This window comes from Dendrobates tinctorius, unplaced genomic scaffold, assembly GCF_039654945.1.
Source record: "Dendrobates tinctorius isolate UK_male_01 unplaced genomic scaffold, ASM3965494v1 ptg000062l, whole genome shotgun sequence".
Taxonomy (NCBI): Eukaryota; Metazoa; Chordata; class Amphibia; order Anura; family Dendrobatidae; genus Dendrobates; species Dendrobates tinctorius.
In genome coordinates, this window is record NW_027361730.1 from 16,573,229 (window position 1) to 16,600,979 (window position 27,751).

At 47.4% G+C, this 27,751-nt stretch overlaps 1 protein-coding gene across 3 annotated transcripts in view; it reads left to right on the plus strand.

Annotated features, from left to right (window-relative positions):
* Positions 1 to 27,751, plus strand: part of LOC141092952 (TRPM8 channel-associated factor homolog) — a 168,347-nt gene that overhangs the window by 128,598 nt on the left and 11,998 nt on the right. For all 3 annotated transcript variants that reach the window (XM_073579330.1, XM_073579331.1, XM_073579329.1), the window contains one exon: positions 19,758 to 20,095. In XM_073579330.1, the coding sequence (XP_073435431.1) occupies positions 19,758 to 20,095 (338 nt within the window). The remainder of the gene's footprint in view (positions 1 to 19,757; positions 20,096 to 27,751) is intronic.

Genomic DNA, 27,751 nt, shown 5'->3' on the forward strand with positions numbered 1-27,751 from the left:
CACACACTGTTCCGCTTTGTATGCCTCGTACACACGGCTTTGCTCCATACACCTCGCACACATACGGCTCCACTCAGTACACACATGGCTCCAATCCGTAAACCTCGTACACATGCGGCTCTTCTCCGTACACCTTATACACACGCGGCCACGCTCTGTACACCTTGTACACACATGGCTCTGCTCTGTAAACCTTGTACACATGCGGCTTTGCTCCATACACCTCGTATACACGCGGCTCCGCTCTGTAAACACATGGCTCAGCTTTGTACACTTTGTACACACAGGGCTCTGTTCCGTACACCTCGTACATATGCGGCTCCGCTCCGAACACACACGCGGCTTTGTTCCGTACCCCTCGTACACACACGCGGCTCCGCTCCGTACAAACGTGGCTCCGCTCCGTACATCTCGTACACACGCGGCTCCGCTCTGTACATCTCGTACACACGTGGCTCCGCTCCGTACACCTCGCACACGCGCAGCCCTGCTCCGTACACCTTGCACACGTGCAGCTCAGCTCTGTACACACAGTGCTCCATTCCGTACACCTCGTACACACATGCGGCTTCGCTCCGTACACCTCGAACACATGCGGCTTTGCTCCGTACACACATGCGGCTCCACTCCGTACACACATGCGGCTCCACTCCGTACACCTCGTACACACGCGGCTCCCCTCCGTACACCTCGTACACACACGCGGCTCCGCTCCGTACACCTCGTACACACACGCGGCTTCGCTCCGTACACACATGCGGCTCCGCTCCGTACACCTCGTACACACGCGGCTCCACTCCTTACACCTCGTACACACACGCGGCTCCGCTCCGTACACCTCGCACATGTTCAGCCCCGCTCCGTACACCTCGCATACGTGCAGCTCAGCTCTGTACACACAGGGCTCTGTTCCGTACACCTCGTTCACACACGCAGCTTCGCTCCGTACACACATGCAGCTCCACTCCGTATACCTCGTACACACAAGCGGCTCCGCTCCGTACACCTTGCACACGCACAGCTCAGCTCTGTACACACAGGGCTCTGCTCCATACAACTCGTAAACCTCGCGCGTGCGGCTCCACTCCATACACCTCTCGCGTGCACGGCTCCGCTCCATAGACCGCGCGCGGCTCTGCTCCGTACACACACGGCTCCGCTCCACACACCTCGTACACACACGGCTCCGCTCCGTACACCTCGTACATTCGCGGCTCCGCTCTGTACACCTCGCACATTCGTGGCTCCCTCCGTACACTTCGCACATTCGCAGCTCCGCTCCATACACCTCGTACACACACGGCTCCGCTCCATACGCCTCGCACATTCGCAGCTCTGCTCCATACACCACGCACACACACGCAGCTACATCCACCCTATAAACCCTTCCTGACCCCACACATACTTCCCTCATCCAGCACCATTACGAGTACAGCAGAGTCCCGCATACAATACATTGATGGCTGTGTGCACAGGACCTGTGATGAGGTCACAGGAGGGGAGGAGTCAGGGGTCACATGATCAGGGGCCTCCGACTGAAACCCCTGATCAACCCCTGACTCCTCCCCTCCTGTGACCTCATCACAGGTCCTGTGCACACAGAGCAGGGATTTATCAGTGAGGGGCTGGCGCTGCGGTGGCCGGTGGGTCTGAGAGGGGGAGGAAAGGGTCAGTATATGGGTGGAGGCGTGGCACTATGGTGGCGAATTATAATGGGGCAATTTTCCCTGGGCTCCTGGGCCCCCCCACACCACTGGGCCCTGGGCTACCGCCCAGATTGACTTCATTATAATCCGCCACTGACCGACACCACAAGTTCTACTGCAAGGAGCACCGCCAGCACCTCCACCGAGTAGCCTAGGGGAGACCCACATTCCATATTTTATTCTTCACAGACACGGTCCAACATCTCGATGTGGTCAACAACTGTAAGGCGGTCACAAGGTGGTAGTCAGTACAGGCAGGTGACTCCTGCCCCAAAGGATAAGTAACAAAAGACTTTGTTAGTCAGTCCCCCTCTCCTTCCAATGTTTCTCAACCTGCCTCCATTTCCATGCCTGATCTCCCTTCCCCCAGTACTTTAGTAGCCCCTTCACCTAGAACCCCTTCCTCAACTTCCAGCCATTCCTCGTCTCTCCACACCCCCACAGTATCCCACTCTTCCCCCAATCGTCCTTCAAAAGAAAAATAACCTTTTTTTTAGTTAAAAAAAAATAAATGTGCAATTTTTCTTGTTCAAAAAAAATTTTGGTTTAATGTGTCTTTCGCTGCCAACACACACTGCGCAATACATTTTTCTTTTTTGTCAACACATAGCTCCATTAATGACACATGTTACGAGTGTCAATCTTGGAGATACAGTGGGGAAAAAAAGTATTTAGTCAGTCAGCAATAGTGCAAGTTCCACCACTTAAAAAGATGAGAGGCGTCTGTAATTTACATCATAGGTAGATATCAACTATGGGAGACAAACTGAGAAAAAAAAATCCAGAAAATCACATTGTCTGTTTTTTTTTCATTTTATTTGCATATTATGGTGGAAAATAAGTATTTGGTCAGAAACAAGCAATCAAGATTTCTGACTCTCACAGACCTGTAACTTCTTCTTTAAGAGTCTCCTCTTTCCTCCACCCATTACCTGTAGTAATGGCACCTGTTTAAACTTGTTATCAGTATAAAAAGACACCTGTGCACACCCTCAAACAGTCTGACTCCAAACTCCACTATGGTGAAGACCAAAGAGCTGTCAAAGGACACCAGAAACAAAATTGTAGCCCTGCACCAGGCTGGGAAGACTGAATCTGCAATAGCCAACCAGCTTGGAGTGAAGAAATCAACTGTGGGAGCAATAATTAGAAAATGGAAGACATACAAGACCACTGATAATCTCCCTCGATCTGGTGCTCCACGCAAAATCCCACCCCGTGGGGTCAGAATGATCACAAGAACGGTGAGCAAAAATCCCAGAACCACGCGGGGGGGACCTAGTGAATGAACTGCAGAGAGCTGGGACCAATGTAACAAGGCCTACCATAAGTAACACACTACGCCACCATGGACTCAGATCCTGCAGTGCCAGACGTGTCCCACTGCTTAAGCCTGTACATGTCCGGGCCCGTCTGAAGTTTGCTAGAAAGCATTTGGATGATCCAGAGGAGTTTTGGGAGAATGTCCTATGGTCTGATTAAACCCAAACTGGAACTGTTTGGTAGAAACACAACTTGTCGTGTTTGGAGGAAAAAGAATACTGAGTTGCATCCATCAAACACCATACCTACTGTAAAGCATGGTGGTGGAAACATCATGCTTTGGGGCTGTTTCTCTGCAAAGGGGCCAGGACGACTGATCCGGGTACATGAAAGAATGAATGGGGCCATGTATCGTGAGATTTTGAGTGCAAACCTCCTTCCATCAGCAAGGGCATTGAAGATGAAACGTGGCTGGGTCTTTCAACATGACAATGATCCAAAGCACACCGCCAGGGCAACGAAGGAGTGGCTTCGTAAGAAGCATTTCAAGGTCCTGGAGTGGCCTAGCCAGTCTCCAGATCTCAACCCTATAGAAAACCTTTGGAGGGAGTTGAAAGTCCGTGTTGCCAAGCGAAAAGCCAAAAACATCACTGCTCTAGAGGAGATCTGCATGGAAGAATGGGCCAACATACCAACAACAGTGTGTGGCAACCATGTGAAGACTTACAGAAAACGTTTGACCTCTGTCATTGCCAACAAAGGATATATCACAAAGTATTGAGATGAAATTTTGTTTCTGACCAAATACTTATTTTCCACCATAATATGCAAATAAAATGAAAAAAAAACAGACAATGTGATTTTCTGGATTTTTTTTTCTCAGTTTGTCTCCCATAGTTGAGGTCTACCTATGATGTAAATTACAGACGCCTCTCATCTTTTTAAGTGGTGGAACTTGCACTATTGCTGACTGACTAAATACTTTTTTTCCCCACTGTATGTGTAGTCAAAACCAGAAATCTATATGACTTGTATTTTCCACATCAGTCTCTTCAGTCAGGTAATAAAACACAGACTGAATAGAGGATGGTGTTGAGTGCAAGGCCTATCTATTGTTACCTTGGCTTGTATCAAAACAGTAACTTCACTATGGTGTGTTTTAACATCATTTACCGTTTTTTTATACAATCCAAGGTTATTATAGATATAGACCTTGTAATTAACCTCATCCTCTATTCAGTGTGTGTGTGGATAAACTGAGTAGATGATGTGGAAAATACCCGCCATATGTACAATACCCTGGCCTTGTATCATAACGATCACACCTGGGCAGGTGAATACACATGAGTTGTAACCAGCAGCGTCGCTTCAGTCTGCATATATATAACTCAGACTGAAGCGCTGCTGCAGTTAACCTCATGTGTATTCTCCTTACAATGTGTGATAAGCGTCTGAAGTGTGGATGCGTTAGTTTTGCCGTCCTCACTTCAGCATGACACCAGGCCTGGGTATTGTAGAAGCTGTATCAACTTTATTATGTATCCATTCTTGAGTTCTAAACTGGCCACAGTGATGCTAATACAACTAATATGGATAGTCACAGTGGTTTTAGGTCTCAAATAATTAGGGATGCTCCTGCATTCCAAAATGAATAATTGTAACCTCATGACAGGTGACACAAATATTAGTTGTATTATCTCCACCGTGGCATCACACTTAACTCAAAGTGTAAAGATAATAAAGATCATACAATTTGTGTGCATGTATAGTCACCTGCTCTTGAGTACTATTAAATGAAGGATGCCCAAAACACAGCATCATGAATTCAATCGTACACCTCGGCAGTTGATTATTATATTGAAGTGTAAAAAGACAGAGTGCACTCGGTACAGTTATCAACAAATATTTTTTATTAACATACACACAAAAGTAAACTTTACACCATTTGGTCTTGCCAGGCCACCCGTCCTAGATCTGAGTTGAAGTAGGCCGCAAATTGGTCCCTCATTTGGCCAACTTCAACGGATGACCTGAGAGGGTGCTGATTAAATTCAGGCAAGGGGTTAGGAGCGGCATCATCAAGTTCAAAGTTCGGGTGCTCTCTAACCATAACAAAATTGTGTAGAACCACACAGGCCTTCGCCACCTCATCCACTGTTTTCAGTTTTAGATTAATGGCTGTGGTTAGAATGTGCCATCTAGAGACAAGTATACCAAAGGCACACTCTACATTTCTTCTGGCCCTGGTCAGCCTGTAATTAAAAATTCTTTTGGTGTGGTCCAAGTCCCGGCTGGAGTAGGGTTTCAGGAGGTTTTGGCAGATCTGTAATGCCTCATCCCCAACCATTACAAAGGGCTGTGGTGGACCTTCAGTGTTGGGTAGAGTACGTGGCAAGGGGAAATTGAACTGGTTGCCATACAACCTCCGGCCCATGTCCGAGTTCTTAAAAGCCTGGGAGTCATTCCCATGCCCAAATGCACCAGTGTCCACTGCAACAAACTTACAGTCTGCATCAGAAATGGCCATGAGTTCTATAGAGAAGTACTTTTTGTAATTATAGTACTCTGATCCAGTTCTTTTTGGTTTTATAATCCGGATGTGTTTCCCATCCACCGCACCCAAACAGTTGGGGAAATTGCAGACAGTCCAGAATCTTCCTGCATTTTCAATCCACTTTTCCACTGTGGGGAGGGGCAGAAATTCGGGACAGAGAACGTCCCACAAAGCCCGGCATGTGTCCGCAACTATTCTCAACAAGGTGGAGATTCCAAGCCGGTACTGGAAGTGCAGTGAAGAGAGGGTCTCTCCAGTAGCCAGGAATCTGGGAAACAGAGAAACAACAACAATTAATATTTGTGTATCTGGATTTTTACAACAACAAAAAATAAAATTACAAACCAAAAAAAAAAGGCATAAAAACAAATATGCAGCCTTTTCTTTACTACATGGCATAAAAATAATGCTGCAGCCTTTGGTTAAGTACATGGCAGAACAATAATTCTGCCAGCTTAGGAACAGTACATCTAAGAGAACAAATAAAATTAGGCAGGCATTGTTTTTTAAATACTACGTACCTTAATGTGACCAGGAGCCGTTCCTCTGGAGGAATCGTACGACGGAGCTGTGTGTCCTGTCTCCGGATGGCATCTTGGACACAACCAAGCAAATGCATGAAGCTTTGCTGGAACATCCGTGTGTAATCAGTAAATTTATCCGTGCTTGCCTGGAGCTCGCTTGTAGAGGGTGTGGTACGCTCCACGGCTCTCCCGGAGTTCAACAATCGGATGTAACCACAAACGCCGCCGCTGCCGTCTTCGCTGTCTCTCTCTCTTCCTTTGTTGATGGCAAGCAACTGCATAAGTCTGAGCCATCCTGATGTCCAGATCCAAGTTGAAGTAAAAAGTCTTCCAGCACAGATCCATGTTGTCAAGAGAAAATCCAAGGAAATGTGAAGAATTCAGCTGTAAACTGGGTCTTTATAAAGAATTTCCATAACACAAGCCCTCTGCTGTCCCATTGGTGGTGTCTGTTGCAAGAATTTTTCTATAATTTTCCTCCTGTGATTGTGACACCATGCGCATAAAAAATGCATACGCATGGAAAACGCTGGAAAATGCATACAAACACTGCATTTTTTTGGCTTACCGCGCATGATAATGCGACAAAAAAAGCAGCGTTTACAAGTGTTTGTATGCGTTTTTGTCACGTGTATGATGTGCGCACCAAACGCAGCGTAGAAAAACGCTAGTGTGAAACTAGCCTTACAGGTACAAAGGGGGAAAGAGGGGCAATGAAGTGCAGCTAATCCATAATCGCATGGGTATACACAAAGGGTACTGGACCATTAGAGCCTATATAGCAAGTATATAGTATAATATGATCTTACAGATTATACCATCAGGTAAATGAATCAATCTATGAATAAGTAAATGATAGAATTTCACTTCATATAATAATCGCATCATAAGGTAAGCTAGAACAAAGTACCATAGGGTAAATACCTATATATTATCAGATACAAGCGCCTTAAATGAAAGTGAAAGTGAAGTTATACCTGATGGGTGGCAGAATACAGGCTTCCATAGGTCCAGACACCCACCCCCTTCTCAGTTCAGGGGTGATCTTGCCCGTCCTGGAACGAAAACGCTTCACGGGTTTCTATTCGAACCTGTTTGTGGTGCCGAAGAAAGATGGCACGGTGCGGCCCATCCTGGATGTCAAGTTACTGAACAGGAGAGTCCACCTGAGACATTTCAGGATGGCGTCCCTTCGTTCTGTAATTGCTTCCATGGAGGCGCAGGAATTCCTGTGCTCCATAGACATTCAGGATGCCTATTTTCATGTCCCTATTTTCCCAGGGCATCAGAGGTTTCTGCATTTTGCTGTACATCAGCATCATTTCCAGTTTGTCACCCTGCCGTTCGGTCTTGCAACCGCCCCAAAGGTTTTCACCAAAATCATGGCAGCATTGATGGCCATTTTGAGAATCATAGGTCTTGTCTCATACCTTTGTAGGAGGAAGGGCCCCCGCCAAGTGCCCAGGCCGGAACCAAGGGGACCGTCATCTAGGTTCCTAGGGGGTCTGTTTCCGGGGAGTAGAGTTAGGGAACGGACCGCTGAGACTTCCGGAATGTTTGGGGGAGGAGCCGATATAAAAGGGGTGGAGAGCGCTAATCAGAGTGAGTCAGCAGAACGGGAGAGATGGAGCAGGAGACCGAGAGCATGCCAGGGAGCCAGAGCCTCCAACAATGACCAGAGAGGACAGCGACAGGAGAGAGACTCGGTGGACCGCAGGGAGACGCCGCCGAGCCGACCAACAGAGGACCTCTGCCTCCCTCCAGCCCGCGGCACCGGCCTGCCAGTTGCCGCTCACGGCCGTTGCCGCCTCACTCCAGCCTGCCTCTGCGGCCTGCCCGCTGCCGCCGGCGGCCGTTGCCGCCTCACACCAGCCTGCGGCTGCGGCCTGCCCGCTGCCACCCGCGGCCGTTGCCGCCTCACTCCAGCTCGCGACTGCGGCCTGCCCGCTGCCGCCCGCGACCTTTGCCGCCTCACTCCAGCCCGCGGCTTCGGCCTGCCTGACGACGGCTACCGGCCGAAACAGGTGTTGGGGAGGGTGTCTGTCCAAGGTGACCAGGTGCAGTGTAGCCTGTAAGTTATACCTAATACTTACCATACTCTTTGATGTCTTAAGCTGTTTTCAGAAATTTTCCTGGTCCATGACATAAACTATGCATATACTGACACCTATTGGTGCCATTGGGTATTATTCCCATTATTCATGTGGTATATCTATGCAGTGACACGTGTGGTGTTCACTATTTTTGCACTAATATTGCATTTTAATACCTATATATTTTGCACTTTATATACGTTTTCTTATTTGTATAATTATGATGTACACCTATAGGGAATTGACATACAATTTTCACTAATTTGTATGTACCAATGAATATATATTATTATTTTGGTTGTTAAATTTTATACACTGTATATTTTTGAGATACACATATTTGTTAGCATCATTTACTGCAATATGCCCTTATGAAATGGATAGTACTGCCCTCTTATGTATATTTTTACATTATAAAACACTGATGCTTTGCTACTTTTAAATACCTCAAGTACCTTTATTTATAAAATAATAAAGTATATATATTTTTACATTCAGGACTTATGGTCAATGTGTTCTTTTGTGTTGTGCTGTGTTCAGTGATTTGACTGTCCTAACAATAATTATATAGCCTGTGGGGTTATCAGCTGTGGATACCACTGGGTTTGAATATATCACTGTGTGATTGCTGCTGGTTTTCCCGTTTCCCTTTGTGTGGTGTTCTCTAGGGCAGTACCAGGAGGTATTCGCCAGCCACGAGGATGATTTTGGATGCACCACAGTCATCATGCATGGAATTCCCATGGCAGGAACGGCCCCCATCCGAGAGCGACATCGGCAAATCCCTCCACAGCTCTACCAGGAGGTGAAAACTTTACTGGGCCAAATACTGCGGAAGGGGGTCATCCGGGAAAGCCAGAGTCCCTGGGCGGCTCCCATCGTATTGGTTTGCAAAAAGGACGGCACCCTGCAGTTCTGTGTGGATTATCAGAAGCTGAACGCCTGCACCATCAAAGACTCGTACCCGCTGGCCCTCATAGAAGAGTCCCTATCCGCCTTGGGGAAGGCGACGTACTTCTAGACTTTAGATCTGGCCAGCGGGTACTGGCAAATGCCAGTGTTGGAGGAAGACAGGGCCAAGACGGCGTTCATTCTTCCCATGGGACTATCGTAGTAGAAAAAGACAGCAGGATGGCACTCACCGTTCTCTTGAAATGATTCACTTTATTTCATGTTAATAAAGCATAGGCAATGGCACGGGAGAAATGCAAAAAGACGGACACTGATAGCGGTTATAAGTGACTTTGCGGGTATTTCTTCCTCAGGGACAGTGCCAGATGTTTCTTTTTTCTTTGACTGACTATTCTTCCCATGGGACTGTTTGAGTTCAATCAGATGCCATTCAGGCTGGCCAATGCCCCGGGGACCTTTCAGCGGCTGATGGAGCGGTGTCTGGGAGATCTCAACTTCGAGGCCACGCTGATATATCTGGATGACATTGTGGCGCCCCTGAGGCTTCAGTCACCACAGAGGTACTGCACCTTCTCCTAAGGTGTAGTGCCCCACCATCCAGGTAAGATGGGAACTCCTGACCACGCTCCACACCTACATTCCACACACAGGATAGTTCAGTGGGGCCACCTAACAGCTACAGGCTGGGGGTTAGCAGAGCACCCCTCGTGGAACCCTGCTTCGTAACACGAGATGTGCTGGGAGGCGGGTGGAGTTAGATGATATAAGAGAGGGAAAGTGTAGGATTTCAAGTCAGTCTGGGAGAGACACAGAAGAGGTCAGTCTGACAGAGTCTGTCTGGGAGAGACCCAGAAGGGGTCGGTCTGGGGAGAGACCCAGAGAAGAGAGCAGGCTGACAGCCAGTCAGCCTGAGAGGTGCTCAAGGCAGAGGAAGGCAGTCAGACAGGAGAGTCTGAGGACTGGTCTTAGTGGAACGATCTTCTCAGGGAAGGAAGAGAAGGAGAAAGAGACGTAGACTGAAGACTACAGATTCCATAAGAGAGAGATAGAACAGATCGGAACGAAGGAGAAGGAGAACAGAGAGGAGGAGTGGGTTGGATAGGAACCCTGCCTATAGGTTCTCAGTGCAAAGGCCGGGGCCCGGTCCCCGAGGTTGATTGGATCTTTATATCCAGCAACAGACACCGGAGCAGTAGTGAGCCGCTAACGCCTTACTCCCACCATAGACTTGGGACACAACAGCGAAACGGATAGAGAGCCGGGACTCAGGAGAGAAGTCCCCGAAGCAGGCTACAGCTGTCTGTCATACAAGTAAAGTTAAGAACATTTAGAGAGAGGCATTCCAGGATAACTAAGTACTGGAGTGCTTCGCACCTAAAGGTGCATTTGAGGAGTCGTTCAGTGAAGGTACATATTGGCGGAGTGTGGAAGGGAGAGTCCTGTCCTGCCTGGAGGTTGGCTGAAGCCCTGACCTGGAGAACACAGTACGGAGGCAGGCAGTTGTGTGAACTGCAAACAGTGAGTAAAGCTTTGGAACCGCATGCTCTGGTGTCCTCCAGTTATTCCCGCATCGCTATACCTGGGTAACAACATCTACACCATCCTGTGCCTCTCCTCATCCATTGCACCTACACTGCCTTGGACTACAGCTCCACCTGTGGGGAGCTATACCATCTCTGCTGCACCACACCATCAGTCCCAGAGGATCTGTACGCAGCGTTGGCTAACACCCCACTTGCCAAATACCACGGGTGGCGTCACGAACTATACCAATAAACTCTAACACCTTTGACACCACCGCCATTGATATTGGGCGCCCAGGGCCACGGACCGGGTCACCGCTGCTGTGACACATTCCCCTGACACTGGCCCAGTACCGAGTACCCCACACCCATTATCATCTATGCCGCTACGTTCGAGGACCACCTGCGGCAGTTGGGGCAGGTGCTCGGCCGGCTGCAGAAGTATGGGTTGAAGGTAAAACCCCAGAAATGCCACCTGTTTCGTACCCAGATCGAATATCTGGGGCATACCGTCTCTGCTGAAGGTGTTAGACCGTCCCTGGAAAAAGTTGCCGCAATCCAGGGATGGTCTACTCCCGGGACAGTAAAAGACGTGCGGGCCTTTCTGAAGTTGGCCGGATACTACCATCGTTTTGTAAAGAATTTTGCACGCCGAGCCAGAGCCCTGCAAGATCTGCTAAAAGGGGCTCCTGCTGGGGCGAATGGGTGGAAAATCCAGTGGCAACAACCAGAAGAAGAGGCATTCCAAGACCTAAAGGCTGCACTCTCGTGTGCCCCGATGTTGGCTTATGCGGATTTCTCGCAACCATTCATACTACACACCGACGGGAGCCTCCATGGGCTTGGGGCTGTATTGTCTCAAGTCCAAGACGGCCGGGAGAGAGTGATCGCTTATGGCAGCCGATCACTTCATGACTCCGAACGTAACCCTGACAATTACAGCTCCTCTAAGCTCGAACTCCTTGCGGTAGTGTGGGCCATGACAGAGTGGTTCGCAGAGTACCTGGCGGGCTCCGAAGTGTTGGTGCGGACTGACAACAACCCGCTGGCCCACCTTGAAAATGCCAAACTAGGGGCTCTGGAGCAGTGATGGGTGGCCCGGATGGCCAAATTCAACTATAAGATCATTTATAAAAGAGGAGCAGTGAATGTACACGCTGACACCCTCTCCAGGATCCGGCATACAACTCCAGGGAAGAGTCGCGAAGACGAATTAGAAGAAGAAATGCCGTTCACCCTCACCGCCACTGTGCGCACGGCTGTCACACAGGAACAATCACATCTAGGGCCACCCAGGGGGTATGCTGAAACAATCACATGACAAATGGATCCAACAGCAGCAAGAAGACGGAGAAATTGGGTCCCTACGCCGATGGGTGACCAATGGCAGACTACCTACCGACTCCCAAAGGTAGACTTTGTCTCAGGATATGTTGTTAATGCTATGCCAATGGGAGAAAATAGTCATCAAGAAAGGACTATTGTATCGTAAGGCCGTATCACAGGCGACGTCTGCAATAACTTGGCAGGTGGCTGTACCTGGAGCCCAACTCAGTGAATTGGCTCGGGAAGCCCATGAAAAGGGGGCTCATTTTGGAGCTCAAAAGACCTTCCAGTGGCTGCAGCAGATAGTCTACCATCCAAGCTACTGTGGTAGAAACTTGCCTGGCCTGCCGCCCATGCGAACTAGCTACACCACCTGCCCAACGGGCCCTGGTACAAACGATAGTGACATCAGCACCCCTCGAACTCTTAATGGTGGACTATTTGACCATTGGCACCGCACACCAGGAGGATGAACATTGTCTCATCATGGTGGATCATTTTACCAAATTTGCGGTGGTAACCCCCATCCGAGATCAAACTGCGGAGTCGGCCGCCTATGCAATCTGTAAGAACTTTATCCAAGTGTATGGATGCCCTCAACGGATACATTCAGACCAAGGAGCGTGTTTCCTGGGAAAAATTACATTCTTACATTACGTCTCTATGGTATCAATAAATCCCGGACCACGCCGTACCACCCGCAGGAAAACGGGGCCTGCGAATGATGTAATTGAACGCTAATTCAAATGTTCCGTACCCTGGAGAGCGACCGGAAGGCCCGCTTTCCTGAATATGTTCTGAAACTAGTGTGGGTCTATAACAACCGGGTACACCGGGTTACCGGCTATACCCCCTACTCACTGCTATTTGGGAGGGAAGGCAAAGGGATCATGGAAGTAGAACTAAACCCGGAGGAACCTCAACCCTGGACCAGGGTGTCATCATGAGTCAGAAATCACCGGCATCGGCTACAAACCCTCCACCGAATCGTTCATACAAAACTCCAGGAGCTAGAACACCCAGGGGGGACTCTGCCTCCATCCACCGACCTCCAGACTGGGGATCGAGTACTCGTGCTAGACCAGCTCCCCCAGAACAAGTTGGAACCTCGGTGGGAAGAAAGTCCCTACCAAGTACTGCGCCGAATAAGCTCCAACGGACCGGTGTACGAAATACAATCTTTAAAAAGACGGGGCCCTTCCTACTCGCACTGTGCACCGTAATATGTTGCGGCCCTGCACATCCACCGACCCCATGCGACCCTTGCCTACTCCTCAGGTCCCCGAACCACTGCCAATAGTCTGGGACCTGGATGATGAAGAAGACTTCTCAACCATACAAGCAGGACCTCCAAGAGACAATATCTCAGCTAGTCCAGTCAACCCGCCTGAATCGACCAGCCCACCACCTTACACCACCCCAGAAAGCTCCACCACATTTGAACCAAGACGCTGCAAGCGGTCAACAGCTGGCAAACCCCCCGAACGATACAAACAGGACCAGTTCGTATGACAATGAGAACTTTTGTCTCAAAAGGCCAACCCGAGCCTACCAAAGCCCTCGCCCGAGGACTGGCGAGAATACAGGATGGGCCCCTGCCGAGTGCTCGGGCTGGAACCAAGGGGAATGTCATCTAGATTCCTAGGGGGTCTTTTTCCGGGGAGTGGAGTTAGGGGACACACCGCTGGGACTTCCGGGATGATTGGGGGAGGAGCTGATTTAAAAGGGGTGGAGAGCGCTAATCAGAGTCAGCAGAACGGGAGAGATGGCGCCAGGGAGCCAGAGCCTCCAACAGTGACCAGAGAGGAGGACAGCGACAGGAGAGAGACTCTCTGTGGACCGCAGGGAGACGGTGCCGAGCCAACCGACAGAGGACCACCGCCTCACTCCTGCCCGCTGCCACCCGCGGCCATTTCCGCCTCACTCTAGCTCGCGGCTGCAGCCTGCCCGCTGCCACCCGTGGCTGTTGCTGCCTCACTCCAGCCCTTGGCTTTTGCCTGCCCGCTGGTGCCCGCAGCTGTTTCTCCGCTTCAGTCCACGGCTGCGGCTTGTCCGTCGCCGCCCTCCACCGCCCCGCTCCAGTCCGTCGTAGGAGCTAGGCCGTTGCCCACCTCGGGTCCCCTAGTGCCGCCTCGGGCTGCACCGGTGGCCCACCAACCGCCAATCGGCACCGCTGCTGCTCACCCCTGTCCGGGGGCTGCGGCCTCTATTCTCCCACTCCCAGGTGGCATCCCACTACCTCCGCTGGGGGATATTCCACCAAAGAACTCTTCTAGGGCCTGTTGTGCCCCTGCCTCGTCTGGGCATAGGAACACCTGAAGACTTCGCCAGATCCTCAGCAGCTGGGCCCAGCGGCTACGACACCGAGGAACCATTGAGCAGGACACCATCGGACGTCAGGATGGCTAAGTGACACATAGTAACTAAGAACCCATAGTCAACCATAACGCGGCCCTATAGTGACCGGCCTTTGCCGGGGTAGTCATGTTCTCATAATCAGTGTTGATTTGTATTTGGTCCCTGCGAGGACAATTACTGTTATTTTGTTTGGTTGCTTGGGATAGCCCTATTGGCATCTATCTATAAAAGTTACTACCCAAAGTTCAATCCATCTCGCGTCTCGTCACTGCATCCCGTATACCTGCCATAACCACACATTGACGACATCCTCATCAAGGTGTCGTCCTTTTCTCAGGCCCAAGACTGCCTCGCCATTGTTATCGAAAGCCTTTCCCATTTCGGGTGGCTAGTCAACAGGAAAAAGTTCTGCCTTATTCCGACTCAGCGAATGATCTTTCTAGGCATGCTGTTCAATACCCTGAAGAGAAGATGTGTATTCCAGTCCACGCTGCCCAAATAATACATTTCCAATACATAGTAACCATTAAGAAGTGGTTTATTCGACGTGTTTCAGGGTGAATACCACCCCTTCCTCAGGAAAATACCACGACCTGTGGATTTGAGGCAGCCATTCCTACATGTGCTTTAACCACCAAATACCAGCTTCCTACTTAGTACGTTAGCACTTTTTATCAGATAAGACCCTATTGCGCTTTGTGTCTCCCTTGTTTTATCTATTAGGCATGCTGTTTGACATCCGGACAAGGGTCTTTCTCCCCAAAGAGAAGAGAATAATCCTCCAACAGGAAGTTCGCTCTCTACAAAGCCCTCGGCTTTCTTCCTTCCGCTCAGCCATGAAAGTTCTAGGGAGGATGGTGGCAGCGCCACAAACAATCCCTTTTGCCCAATTCCACTCAAGACCTCTTCAGCGTGCCATCCTTTCACAGTGGAACAGATCTCTAGCTGGATTGTCCGTTTCGGCTCTCTTACAAAGTCAAACGATCTCTCAGATGGTGGCTGGACTCCACTCTCATCCTCCAGGGCAGGTCCTTCCTTTCCGCCCACTGGCAAGTGGTGATGACGGAAGCCAGCCTTTTCGGCTGAGGAGCAGTTTTCTGTCATCTGAATGTCCAAGGACGTTGGTCGGTGAAGGAATCCTCTCTGCTGATCAACATCCTAGAGCTGAGAGCCATTCTTCTGTCCCTCCTCCACTGGGAAACGCTTCTCAGGGGCCTGCCAATCCGAGTTCAGACGGACAATACCACAGCGGTGGCATATGTCAATCACCAGGGAGGAACCTGGAGTTCCGTGGCAATAGCCGAGATAATCAAGATTCGTCTCTGGGTAGAGTCGACAGTCCTGATGATATCCGCAGTTCTTATTCCCGGAGTGGACAGCTGGGCCGCTGATTTTCTCAGTCGCGAGGGTCTCGCAGCAGGAGAATGGTCCCTGCATCAGGAGATCTTCCATCAGATCTGCATTTGATGGGGGTCTCCAGACGTGGACCTCATGGCGTCCTGACTGAACAGGAAGGTCCCACGGTTCATCTCCAGGTCCCGCGACCCACTCCCAGTGAGTGCTGATGCTCTGGCCATTCCCTGGTCCCAGTTTGCGCTTCCCTATCTGTTCCCTCCCCTCCCCCTTCTGCTCAGGCTGTTGAAGAAGATCAAGGTGGAGGGGGTGGCCGTCATTCTCATCGAGTTAGACTGGCCCAGATGGTCTTGTTCGCAGACATCGTCAATCTTCTTGTGGACACCCCCTGGAGGCTCCCAGACAGACCGGATCTTCTGTCACAAGATATGATCTGCCACCAGAATTCTAGGTCACTCAATTTAACGGCGTGGCTGTTGAAACCGCGGTACTAAAAACGTCCGAACTGAAAGGTTGGGCGATTCTCATTATGATAAAGGCTAGGAAGCTGTCATCTTCCAGGGTCTATTATCGCACCTGGAAAGCCTATTTCCGCTGGTGTGAGTCTCAACACATTCTCAACACAGAACGGTGATTTTGGAGGCTTACCGGGTCAAGATCAGAGTGCCTTCCCTGGGATCAGGGCTCACTCTATCCGGGTAGTGGGTGCCTCCTGGGTGGTGCACCATAGGGCTTCTGCCCTTCAACTTTGCAAAGCGGCAACTTGGTCTTCCATCCACACATTCGCCAAATTTTATAAGGTCCATACCTACGCTTCAGCGGACGCCAGCCTAGGCAGAAGGATCTTGCAGGCGGCAGTGGTGAGTTCTCCAGCCTGAATGAAGCTTCATATTGCCTCCCCAGTGACTGCTTTGGGACGTCCCATGATTTCTGTGTCCCCCACTGAAGCAATAGAGAAAACAGGATTTTTGGTTGCTTACCGTAAAATCTGTTTCTAGGAGGGAGCCTTCATTGGGGGACACAGCACCCCCCATGTTCTTTCTCTTTTGTTTCTATTGTTCCAGTTTGAGTTGGCTATTTGTTCCTTTATCTTGTTTTCTCCTACTGCTTTCTCACTAACTGAGTAGCCTAGTGTCAGATGGTGGGGTGTACACTGCAGAGGAGGAGCTAACTTTTTTTGTGCATAGTGTCAGCCTCCTATTGGCAGCAGCATACACCCATGGTTCCTGTGTCCCCCAATGAAGGCTCCGAGAAACAGATTTTATGGTAAGCAACCAAAAATCCTGTTTTGTCAACTGGCTAACACAGTAGCCAAACCTTTTTCTTTTATTTTGTCTATACATTGGCACTGAAGTCACTGGAGCTTCCAGACATATGATTAATCACAGAAGTAATCATAGGATATTGTGGTTAGGTTATTTTCCAGGATATTGTGGAGTGATGTAAAGTCATCTCCTACTATTAGAGACCTTTTTGTAAATTATGTGTAGGGACATGCGCCGACTGGGGGGTGGTTCCTTTTTGCGCCGTGAACAGACTGGAGACAGAAACCGATGCATGTTCAACAGTTCCTCTTTATTGGCCATCCTCCCGACGACCACAGCAGCATGACAGCTTCCGTACACATAGGCCGGGTACCTTTCACCTCCTTCTCTTTCCTCCAATTGACGTCCCTCGCGGTTCTTTCGCTGTGGCTGCCCGAGGCCTACCACCGCAGTGCTTCGCCTGTCTGAGTCCATCTGTCTGGTACCCCTGGGTTTCCTCTGTCCTGCAGCTCTTCTGTCAGGGCCACCTGCCTGACTATTTCTCCTTCCAGTCCTACCTGGAGCTCTTCCTCTCTCAGTCTCTCCCTCCTTCTCTGCTGAACTCCTCCTCCTGGACTGGCTCCCTTCTGGAACTCTGTCTCCCTATTTATTCCCCTCCCTGGGAATTCCCCTCTTGAGTCCCCGTAACTCTGCCCACCATGACTATGCGGTTTCCTAGCCTTAAGCTGTTGTTAAGCCCCTTTCTCATAGCTCCCTGCCTCCATCTTGTGGCCAAACCTTAGTAATGCACCGTCTCCTTTTCCTGCTGTTCTTTGTCTCCCCCTAGTGGCTAAAACCCAGTACTTTACCATCTTTCACTGTTTCTAGCTGTCTCCCCACATATATACACCAGTTCACATCAAGTACATTTACGGTACATCTTGCATTCACCTTCCTGCTGCAGACAGGTCCATAGGTCAGTCCACTTCCCTACATATGTATATTGGCCACTTGGAGGAAAAAAAGACATTATTTTGATTTCTGTCTGGTAATAGGAGACTATTGACATATTTAGCGTGTATATTGGGCACTTTCCAAACATACATGCTAGAAATGGACAGAAAACATTATGGAAACAGGGCCTAACGTTGCTCAAAGTCTGGCCACCAGGTAAAAAAAGCGGCACAATAAAAGCTCTCTGTAACAACATCAATCACATATACAGTCATGGCCAAAAGTTTTGAGAATGACACAAATATTAATTTTTACAAAGTCTACTGCTTCATTTTTTCTAATGGCAATTTGCATATACTCCAGAATGTTATAAAGAGTGATCAGCTTAACAGCAATTACTTGCAAAGTCAATATTTGCCTAGAAAATGAACTTTATCCCCCAAAACACATTTCAACATCATTGCCGCCCTGCCTTAAAAGGACCAGCTAACATCGTTTCAGTGATTGCTCCATTAACACAGGTGTGGGTGTTGATGAGAACAGGGCTGGAGATCAATCTGTCATGATTAAGTAAGAATGACACCACTGGACACTTTAAAAGGAGGCTGGTGCTTGGCATCATGTTTCTCTTCTGTTAACCATGGTTATCTCTAAAGAAACACATGCAGTCATCATTGCACTGCACAAAAATGGCCTAACAGGGAAGAGTATCGCAGCTAGAAAGATTGCACCTCAGTCAACAATCTATCGCATCATCAAGAACTTCAAGGAGAGAGGTTCCCTTGTTGCCAAAAAGGCTCCAGGGCGCCCAAGAAAGACCAGCAAGCGCCAGGACCGTCTCTTAAAAGTGTTTCAGCTGCGGGATCGGGCTACCAGCAGTGCAGAGCTTGCTCAGGAATGGCAGCAGGCAGGTGTGAGTGCATCTGCACGCACTGTGAGGCGGAGACTCTTGGAGCAAGGCCTGGTCTCAAGGAGGGCAGCAAAGAAGCCACTTCTCTCCAGAAAAAACATCATGGACAGACTGATATTCTGCAAGAGGTACAGGGAGTGGACTGCTGAGGACTGGGGTAAAGTCATTTTCTCTGATGAATCCCCTTTTCGATTGTTTGGGACATCTGGAAAACGGCTTATTCGGAGAACACCAGGTGAGCGCTACCACCAGTCTTGTCTCATGCCAACTGTCAAGCATCCTGAAACCATTCATGTGAGGGGTTGCTTCTCAGCCAAGGGAATGGGCTCTCTCTCAGTCTTGCCTAAAAACACAGCCATGAATAAAGAATGGTACCAGAATGTCTTCCGAGAGCAACTTCTCCCAACCATCCAAGAGCAGTTTGGCGATCAACAATGCCTTTTTCAACATGATGGAGCACCTTGCCATAAAGCAAAGGTGATAACTAAATGGCTCAGGGAACAAAACATAGAGATTTTGGGACCATGGCCTGGAAACTCCCCAGATCTTAATCCCATTGAGAACTTGTGGTCAATCATCAAGAGACGGGTGGACAAACAAAAACCATCAAATTCAGACAAAATAAAAGCATTGATTTTGCAAGAATGGACTGCTATCAGTCAGGATTTGATCCAGAAGTTGATTGAGAGCATGCCAGGGAGAATTGCAGAGGTCCTGAAGAAGAAGGGTCAACACTGCAAATATTGACTTGCTGCATTAACTCATTCTAACTGTCAATATAACCTTTTGTTACTCATAATATTGTTGCAATTATATTTCTGTATGTGATAAAAACATCTGACAAACACACATAAAAACCAGAGGGCAGCAGATCATGTGAAAATATAATATTTGTGTCATTCTCAAAACTTTTGGCCATGACTGTAGCTCTGAGCAGAAAATGTGCATCCATGGTTTAGCAATAGCTTATTCAAAACACATGACAGCTTAGTGTTACAGCACTGTTTTATTTCTGTTATTACATTATTTTATTCTAGGATCGATGCATGCTGGATACCCAATAATGTGCCAGATACCAGCAGCCTCTCACTTGATAAATCTTGAAGCTATAACGAAAGAAGGAGTATGGGGGGCCATACATGAACTGGGGCACAATCAGCAGAAGAGAGCTTGGGAATTCCCCCCTCACACTACAGAAGCCACATGTAACCTGTGGTCTGTATATGTACATGAAAATGTGCTGGGAATCTCAAGGGATAAAGCTCATTCTGATCTAATACCAGAAAAAAGAGAAGCCCGTATCAGAGAGTATTTGAAGAATGGAGCAAATTTGAAAGGTTGGCATGTGTGGACCGCACTTGAGACTTATCTGCAGGTAAGACACAGAATCTGTGTGGTTAATCCGTATTCAAGTATATACTTGCGTGCACTAACATTTAGAATTCAGTCTAATTTATCAGTAGATTTTATATGAAATACTTACTAGATGAAATTGCTTGTCATGTGATTAGAGTTGAGCGATACCGTCCGATACTTCAAAGTATCGTATCGGATGGTATCGGCCGATCTTTAAAAAAAGTATCGGTATCGCCGATTCCGATACCGGAAGTCCCATTCAAGTCTATGGGACTTCCGGTATCGGAATAAGAAAAACCCTTTCCTGCCCTTGTACAGCCTCTCTGGGGTCTGTACGGGCCTTTCGGGGGGTTGTGCCGGCCTGCCAGGGGGTCTGTGCAGGCTCCGGTGGTCTGTGCCGGCCTGCCGGTGGTCTGTGCAGGCTCCGGGGGGCTGTGCCGGCCTGCCGGGGGGCTGTGCCGGCCTGCCGGGGGGCTGTGCAGGCTCCGGGGGGCTGTGCCAGCCTGCCGGGGGGCTGTGCCGGCCTGCCGGGGGGCTGTGCCGGCCTGCCGGTGGTCTGTGCAGGCTCCGGGGGTCTGTGCAGGCATCGTCCGATGGGACTACAAGTCCCATCGGGCGATGCCTGCTACCATGACAGTGATTGACACATTAGCCAATGATGGGACAGTAGTAGTCCCATCATCCGGCTAATGTGTTAAATGTAAAAAAAAAAAAAAAAATTACATGCTACATACATACAACATGCATACTACATACATGCTACATTCATACTACATACTACATACATGCTACATTCATACTACATGCAACATACATACTACATATATACTACATGCATGCTACATACATACTGCATGCTACATACATACCACATATATACTACATACATACTACATGCATGCTACATGCATGCTACATGCTACATACATAACACATATATACTACATGCATGCTACATACATACTACATGCTACATACTACATATATACTACATGCATGCTACATACTACATGCTACATACATACTACATATATACTACATGCATGCTACATACATACTGCATGCTACATGCATGCTACATACATACTACATACATACTACATGCTACATACATACTACATACATACTACATGCATGCTACATGCATGCTACATACATAACACATATATACTACATGCATGCTACATACATACTACATGCTACATACATACCATATACATACTACATGCATGCTACATACATACTACATGCATGCTACATACATACTACATGCTACATACATACTACATATATACTACATGCATGCTACATACATACTACATGCTACATACATACTACATATATACTACATGCATGCTACATACATACTGCATGCTACATGCATGCTACATACATACTACATACATACTACATGCTACATACATACCACATATATACTACATACATACAATACATTCATACAATACATACATAGACATACAGTACATATAACATAGAGTAACATACTTACCAATACTTGTCACATTGTTCCCCGAAGCCATTGTCTTTCCGGAATAAATATTAACATAACAAACCACAAAAATACTCACCCACGATCCGAAGCAGTCCACGAGTGTGTCCCACGACGATCTTGGGTAGAGAACGGCAGCATCAGATGATGCTGCCGTTCTCTACGGGCTGCAGGAATCCAATGACGGAAGGTAGGTATCCTTCCGCACTGTATTCCTCCGCCACTTAAAAAAAAAAAAAGTCCCTAGTCTCACTTTATGCCATTGCTGTGTGGGAAATTCCCACGCAGCAATGGCATAAAGTGAGACTAGGGACTTTTTTTTTTTTTAAGTGGCGGAGGAATACAGTGCGGAAGGATACCTACCTTCCGTCATTGGATTCCTGCAGCCCGTAGAGAACGGCAGCATCATCTGATGCTGCCGTTCTCTACCCAAGATCGTCGTGGGACACACTCGTGGACTGCTTCGGATCGTGGGTGAGTATTTTTGTGGTTTGTTATGTTAATATTTATTCCGGAAAGACAATGGCTTCGGGGAACAATGTGACAAGTATTGGTAAGTATGTTACTCTGTTATATGTACTGTATGTCTATGTATGTATTGTATGAATGTATTGTATGTATGTAGTATATATGTGGTATGTATGTAGCATGTAGTATGTATGTAGTATGTATGTAGCATGCATGTAGCATGTAGTATGTATGTAGCATGCATGTAGTATATATGTAGTATGTATGTAGCATGCATGTAGTATATATGTAGCATGTATGTAGTATGTATGTGGTATGTATGTAGCATGTAGTATGTATGTAGCATGCATGTAGTATATATGTAGTATGTATGTAGCATGTAGTATGTATGTAGTATGTATGTGGTATGTATGTAGCATGTAGTATGTATGTAGCATGCAGTATGTATGTAGCATGTATGTAGTATGTATGTAGTATATATGTAGTATGTATGTAGCATGTAGTATGTATGTAGCATGCATGTAGTATATATGTAGTATGTATGTAGCATGCATGTAGTATGTATGTAGCATGCAGTATGTATGTAGCATGTATGTAGTATGTATGTAGTATATATGTAGTATGTATGTAGCATGCATGTAGTATGTATGTAGCATGCATGTAGTATGTATGTAGCATGTATGTAGTATATATGTAGTATGTATGTAGCATGCATGTAGTATGTATGTAGCATGTATGTAGTATATATGTAGTATGTATGTAGCATGTAGTATGTATGTAGCATGCATGTAGTATGTATGTAGTATTTTTTTTTTTTTTTTTTTAACATTTAACACATTAGCTGGATGATGGGACTACTACTGTCCCATCATTGGCTAATGTGTCAATCACTGTCATGGTAGCAGGCATCGCCCGATGGGACTTGTAGTCCCATCGGACGATGCTTGCACAGACCCCCGGACATCAGCACAGCCCCCCGGCAGGCCGGCACAGCCCCCCGGCAGGCCGGTACAGACCCCCACAGGGTGCACAGACCACCGGCAGGCCGGCACAGCCCCCCGGCAGGCCGGCAGAGACCCCGGGCAGTCCACACAGCCCCCCGGCAGGCCGGCACAGCCCCCCGGCAGGCCGGCAGAGACCCCCGGAAGGCCCGAAATGACGGCGCATCATGATGCGCACACACCACGCATCATGATGACGTCAGGCCGTCAATCAACTGAACTTCCGATTCCGATGCCGAATTCCGATATTGAAAAAATATCGGAAGTCGGTATCGGAATTCCGATACAGCAAGTATCGGCCGATACCCGATACTTGCGGTATCGGAATGCTCAACACTACATGTGATAAGAAACTTTGGTCAAATCTCAAGTTACTACGCTGCGCTAAATACACTGGTGCTTGAAAGCTTGTGAACTCTTCAGAATTTTTATATCTCTAAATAAATCCTAAAAGTAATTAAAGAGAACAAAATCAACAAAAAGTGAAAATATTAGAGTTTATTTTTCTTTAAATGAGAAAAATGATCCACTATCCCTTGTCAGTGAGAGTTAATGGTATGTGAACCTTTCGGGTTAGCAGATAATTTAAAGTTGAGTTTATACTCTGGTGTTTTCAGTCAATGAGATGACAGCCAGATGTGATTGGGTGACCTGTTATATTTAATGAACAACTCCTGCTTGTCAAACTATATGGTGGTACGATCAAATGTGATTTTTGAGAAAAGGCAAGTTTTGGCTCTCCTCAATCCTCGTTACCACACTGTTTCTAAAGAGTTTGGACTTCGTCAAGCCACAGTCAGACAGATTGTGTATAAATGGAGGAAATTCAAGACCATTTTTACCCTCCCCAGAATGTGTTTATTAACAAAATATGCAAATTGCCTCTTTAGAGAGAAAGAGGACTTGAACTCTATAAAGCCACCTGTCAGAAGTAGCGATCCTACAAGTCACAATCAACCCTTTAATGAGTCTTGCAATATGACTTAGGATACAAGTCAAACCAGAATCTCAATTTGCAAACACGGTGTTTCAGGCTATTGGCCCTCAAAAGTGCAAAGTGATGAACAAAAATCATTCGTATAGCAAGGTGTATACTAGTCCATAAGGTCCCAAAGTAATCCAAGGTAACATCTAAGCTAGTGTTAATGTTCATGAGTGCACATGCTGAACAACAATGGTATAGCAAATAGAATATTGCAGACTGTCTGCAGTTTGCTAAAGATCATCTGGACAAGGAAGAAGGCGATTGAAACAATATTTTCTGAATGATTAGAACAAAATATAACTTTTCTATTTAAATTAGCAGCATGATCTTTGAGAATGAAAAACAGTACTTTACAACATGCAAACCTCATACCATCTGTTAAACATGGTGGTGTGTTATTATTGGGTCACCGAGGAGGAAAACAAGACCAAGCTAAGCCACAGAAAACCAGAGAGGTTGGTAACTAAGAAGATTGCAGACCCCTGATCCTATCCACACAACTAGCAGTAGCCGTGGAGCGTACCTACGATGATTCTAGACACCTCAACACAGCCGGAGGACTAAATAAGCCTAAAGCAAGAAAAGGGGAAATCTAAACTGCCCTAGAGCAGACCCCAAAGGAATAGATAGCCCCCAAACATGTATTGTCGGTGAGACAAGATGAAAACACAAACACAGGTAGGAAAATAGGCTGAGCAAACGATGGGACCCACACTAACTAGAAAGCACAGGAAAGGAAACATACTGTCTGCAATCACGCCAAAAAACCCTGCAAAAATGTCCAACACTTCTGATAGCAAAGAAAACCCCTAAAGTCACTAGACTTCAACCAATATATCAGCACTCTGGCATATTCTGAAAACAGAGCAAGAAGAGGCCAATCTAATAAGGGACAGAAAGCAAACTGGCACAAACAGTAACATAAGGATGGAAATTCAGCACAGCCCCAGCCGGTGCTGGCTGACCACAAAAACTGAATATACAAAACCAAATCAAATGTGAACAATAGCAAAGAACACTTTCCTTGAGAATGCAGGGACTGAACTGGAAACTAAGACCTCAGGAGGCAGGAAAAATCACCAGCAGGGATAGAGGGAGTCGGCTGTCTTAAATCCAGTCAGAGACTCCAGATGTCCAATCGTCATCCTCATTATCAGGTGGCAGGTCTCTGTTAATTAGATCAGCTTCATTACCTCCTGCAACCACCAGAGGGAGCCCAGAAAGAGAACTCACGACTCCTGTGTCAATACAACCAGCTACAACACCCTCACCAGCAACCAGAGGTAGACCAGAAAGTGAATTCACAACAGTGGTGGTAGTATCATAGTTTGGTCATGTTTTGCTGCATTTGGGCCTGGATGACTTGCCATCTTTAATGGAATATTAATATTGAATTATGCCAGCTAATTCTAAAAGGAAAATGTCATGATATGCAGCAAGATAACAACAAAAGCACACAAGTCATTCTACAAATGAATGGTTAAAGAAGAATAAAGTTTAAGCTTTGGAATGGCTAAGTAAAAAGTCCTGACCTTAATCCTGTAAAAATACTGTAGTGGGACTTGAAAAGAGCAATTATGTAAAACTATGTAAAGCAGTCAATACCAAATAAGATAGTATTCTGCTACAGATTGATCTGGATAAGTTGAAAACTTGGGCCGAAAGGTGGTAGATGCGGTTTAACAATGATAAATGTAAGGTTATACACATGGGATGAAGGAATCAATATCACCATTACACAATGAATGAGAAACCACTGGGTAAATCTGACATGGAGAAGGACTTGGGGATCCTAGTTAATGATAAACTTACCTGGAGCAGTTAGTGCCAGGCAGCGGCTGCAAGGCAAACAGGATCATGGGTTCATTAAAAGAGGTCTGGATACACATGATGAGAGAATTATACTGCCTCTGTACAAATCCTTGGTTAGACCGCACATGGAGTACTGTGTACAGCTTTGGGCACCGGTGCTCAGGAAGGATATAATAGAACTAGAGCGAGTACAAAGGATGGTAACAAAATTAATAAAGGGGATGGGGGATCTAGAATACCCAGAGAGATTAGCAAAATTATGATTACCGTATATACTCGTGTATAAGTCGACCCGTGTATAAGTCGACCCCCCTAATTTTACCTAAAAAAACTGGGAAAAATGTATTGACTTGCGTATAAGTCGAGGGTGCACAGTGAGTGGCCTCAGTTATCTGCATAGTATGTGGCCCCAGTTATGATGCACAGTATGTGGCCCCAGTTATGATGCACAGTGAGTGGCCCCAGTTATCTGCACAGTGAGTGGCCCCAGTTATCTGCACAGTGAGTGGCCCCAGTTATGATGCACAGTGAGTGGCCCCAGCTTTTCTGCACAGTGAGTGGTCCCAGTTATGATGCACAGTATGTGGCCCCAGTTATGATGCACAGTGAGTGGCCCCAGTTATGATGCACAGTGAGTGGCCCCAGCTTTTCTGCACAGTGAGTGGCCCCAGTTATGATGCACAGTATGTGGCCCCAGTTATGATGCACAGTGAGTGGCCCCAGTTATGATGCACAGTATGTGGCCCCAGTTATGATGCACAGTGAGTGGCCCCAGTTATGATGCACAGTATGTGGCCCCAGTTATGATGCACAGTGAGTGGCCCCAGTTATGATGCACAGTGAATGGCCCCAGCTTTTCTGCACAGTGAGTGGCCCCAGTTATGAGGCACAGTGAGTGGCCCCAGCTTTTCTGCACAGTGAGTGGCCCCAGTTATGATGCACAGTGAGTGGCCCCAGTTATGATGCACAGTGAATGGCCCCAGCTTTTCTGCACAGTGAGTGGCCCCAGTTATGAGGCACAGTGAGTGGCCCCAGCTTTTCTGCACAGTGAGTGGCCCCAGTTATGATGCACAGTGAGTGGCCCCAGCTTTTCTGCACAGTGAGTGGCCCCAGTTATTTGCACAGTGAGTGGCCCCAGTTATTTGCACAGTGAGTGGCCCCATCATGTTGCTGCTGCCGCTGCCTCCCTTACAAAAAAAAACAAAAACCTGTATGCTCACCTCAGTCGCTGCCCCCTGCTCATCAGCGTTGCGCTCTGCAGTGACTGTGCAGGCAGAAAGTGATAGCGCACTCTGACCTGAATGTCACTGCAGAGGACGCAAGACAGCAGAGCGCAGGGACAGGTGACTATGCCTCCCAACCCCCCCTTCATACTCACCGGGTCCTGGCGCTTGTCTCTGCAGCTCCTCTGCTTGTTCCATGTTGTCGGCACTGCTCTCTTCCTGGTTCAGCGGTCACGTGGCACCCGCTCATTAAATATGCGCATATTTAACCCCTTCACCCCCAAGGGTGGTTTGCACGTTCATGACCGGGCCAATTTTTACAATTCTGACCACTGTACCTTTAAAAGGTCATAACTCTGGAACGCTTCCATGGATCCCGGTGATTCTGACATTGTTTTCTCGTGACATATTGTACTTCATGATAGTGGTAAAATTTCATTCAAATAACTTGCGTTTATTTGTGAAAAAAATGGAAATTTGGCAAAAATTTTGAAAATTTCGCAATTTTCCAACTTTGAATTTTTATGCTCTTAAATCACAGAGATACAGCACACAAAAAACTTGATAAGTAACATTTCCCACATGTTTACTTTACATCAGCACAATTTTGGAACCAAAATTTTTTTCTGTTAGGAAGTTATAAGGGTTAAAAGTTGACCAGCGATTTCTCATTTTT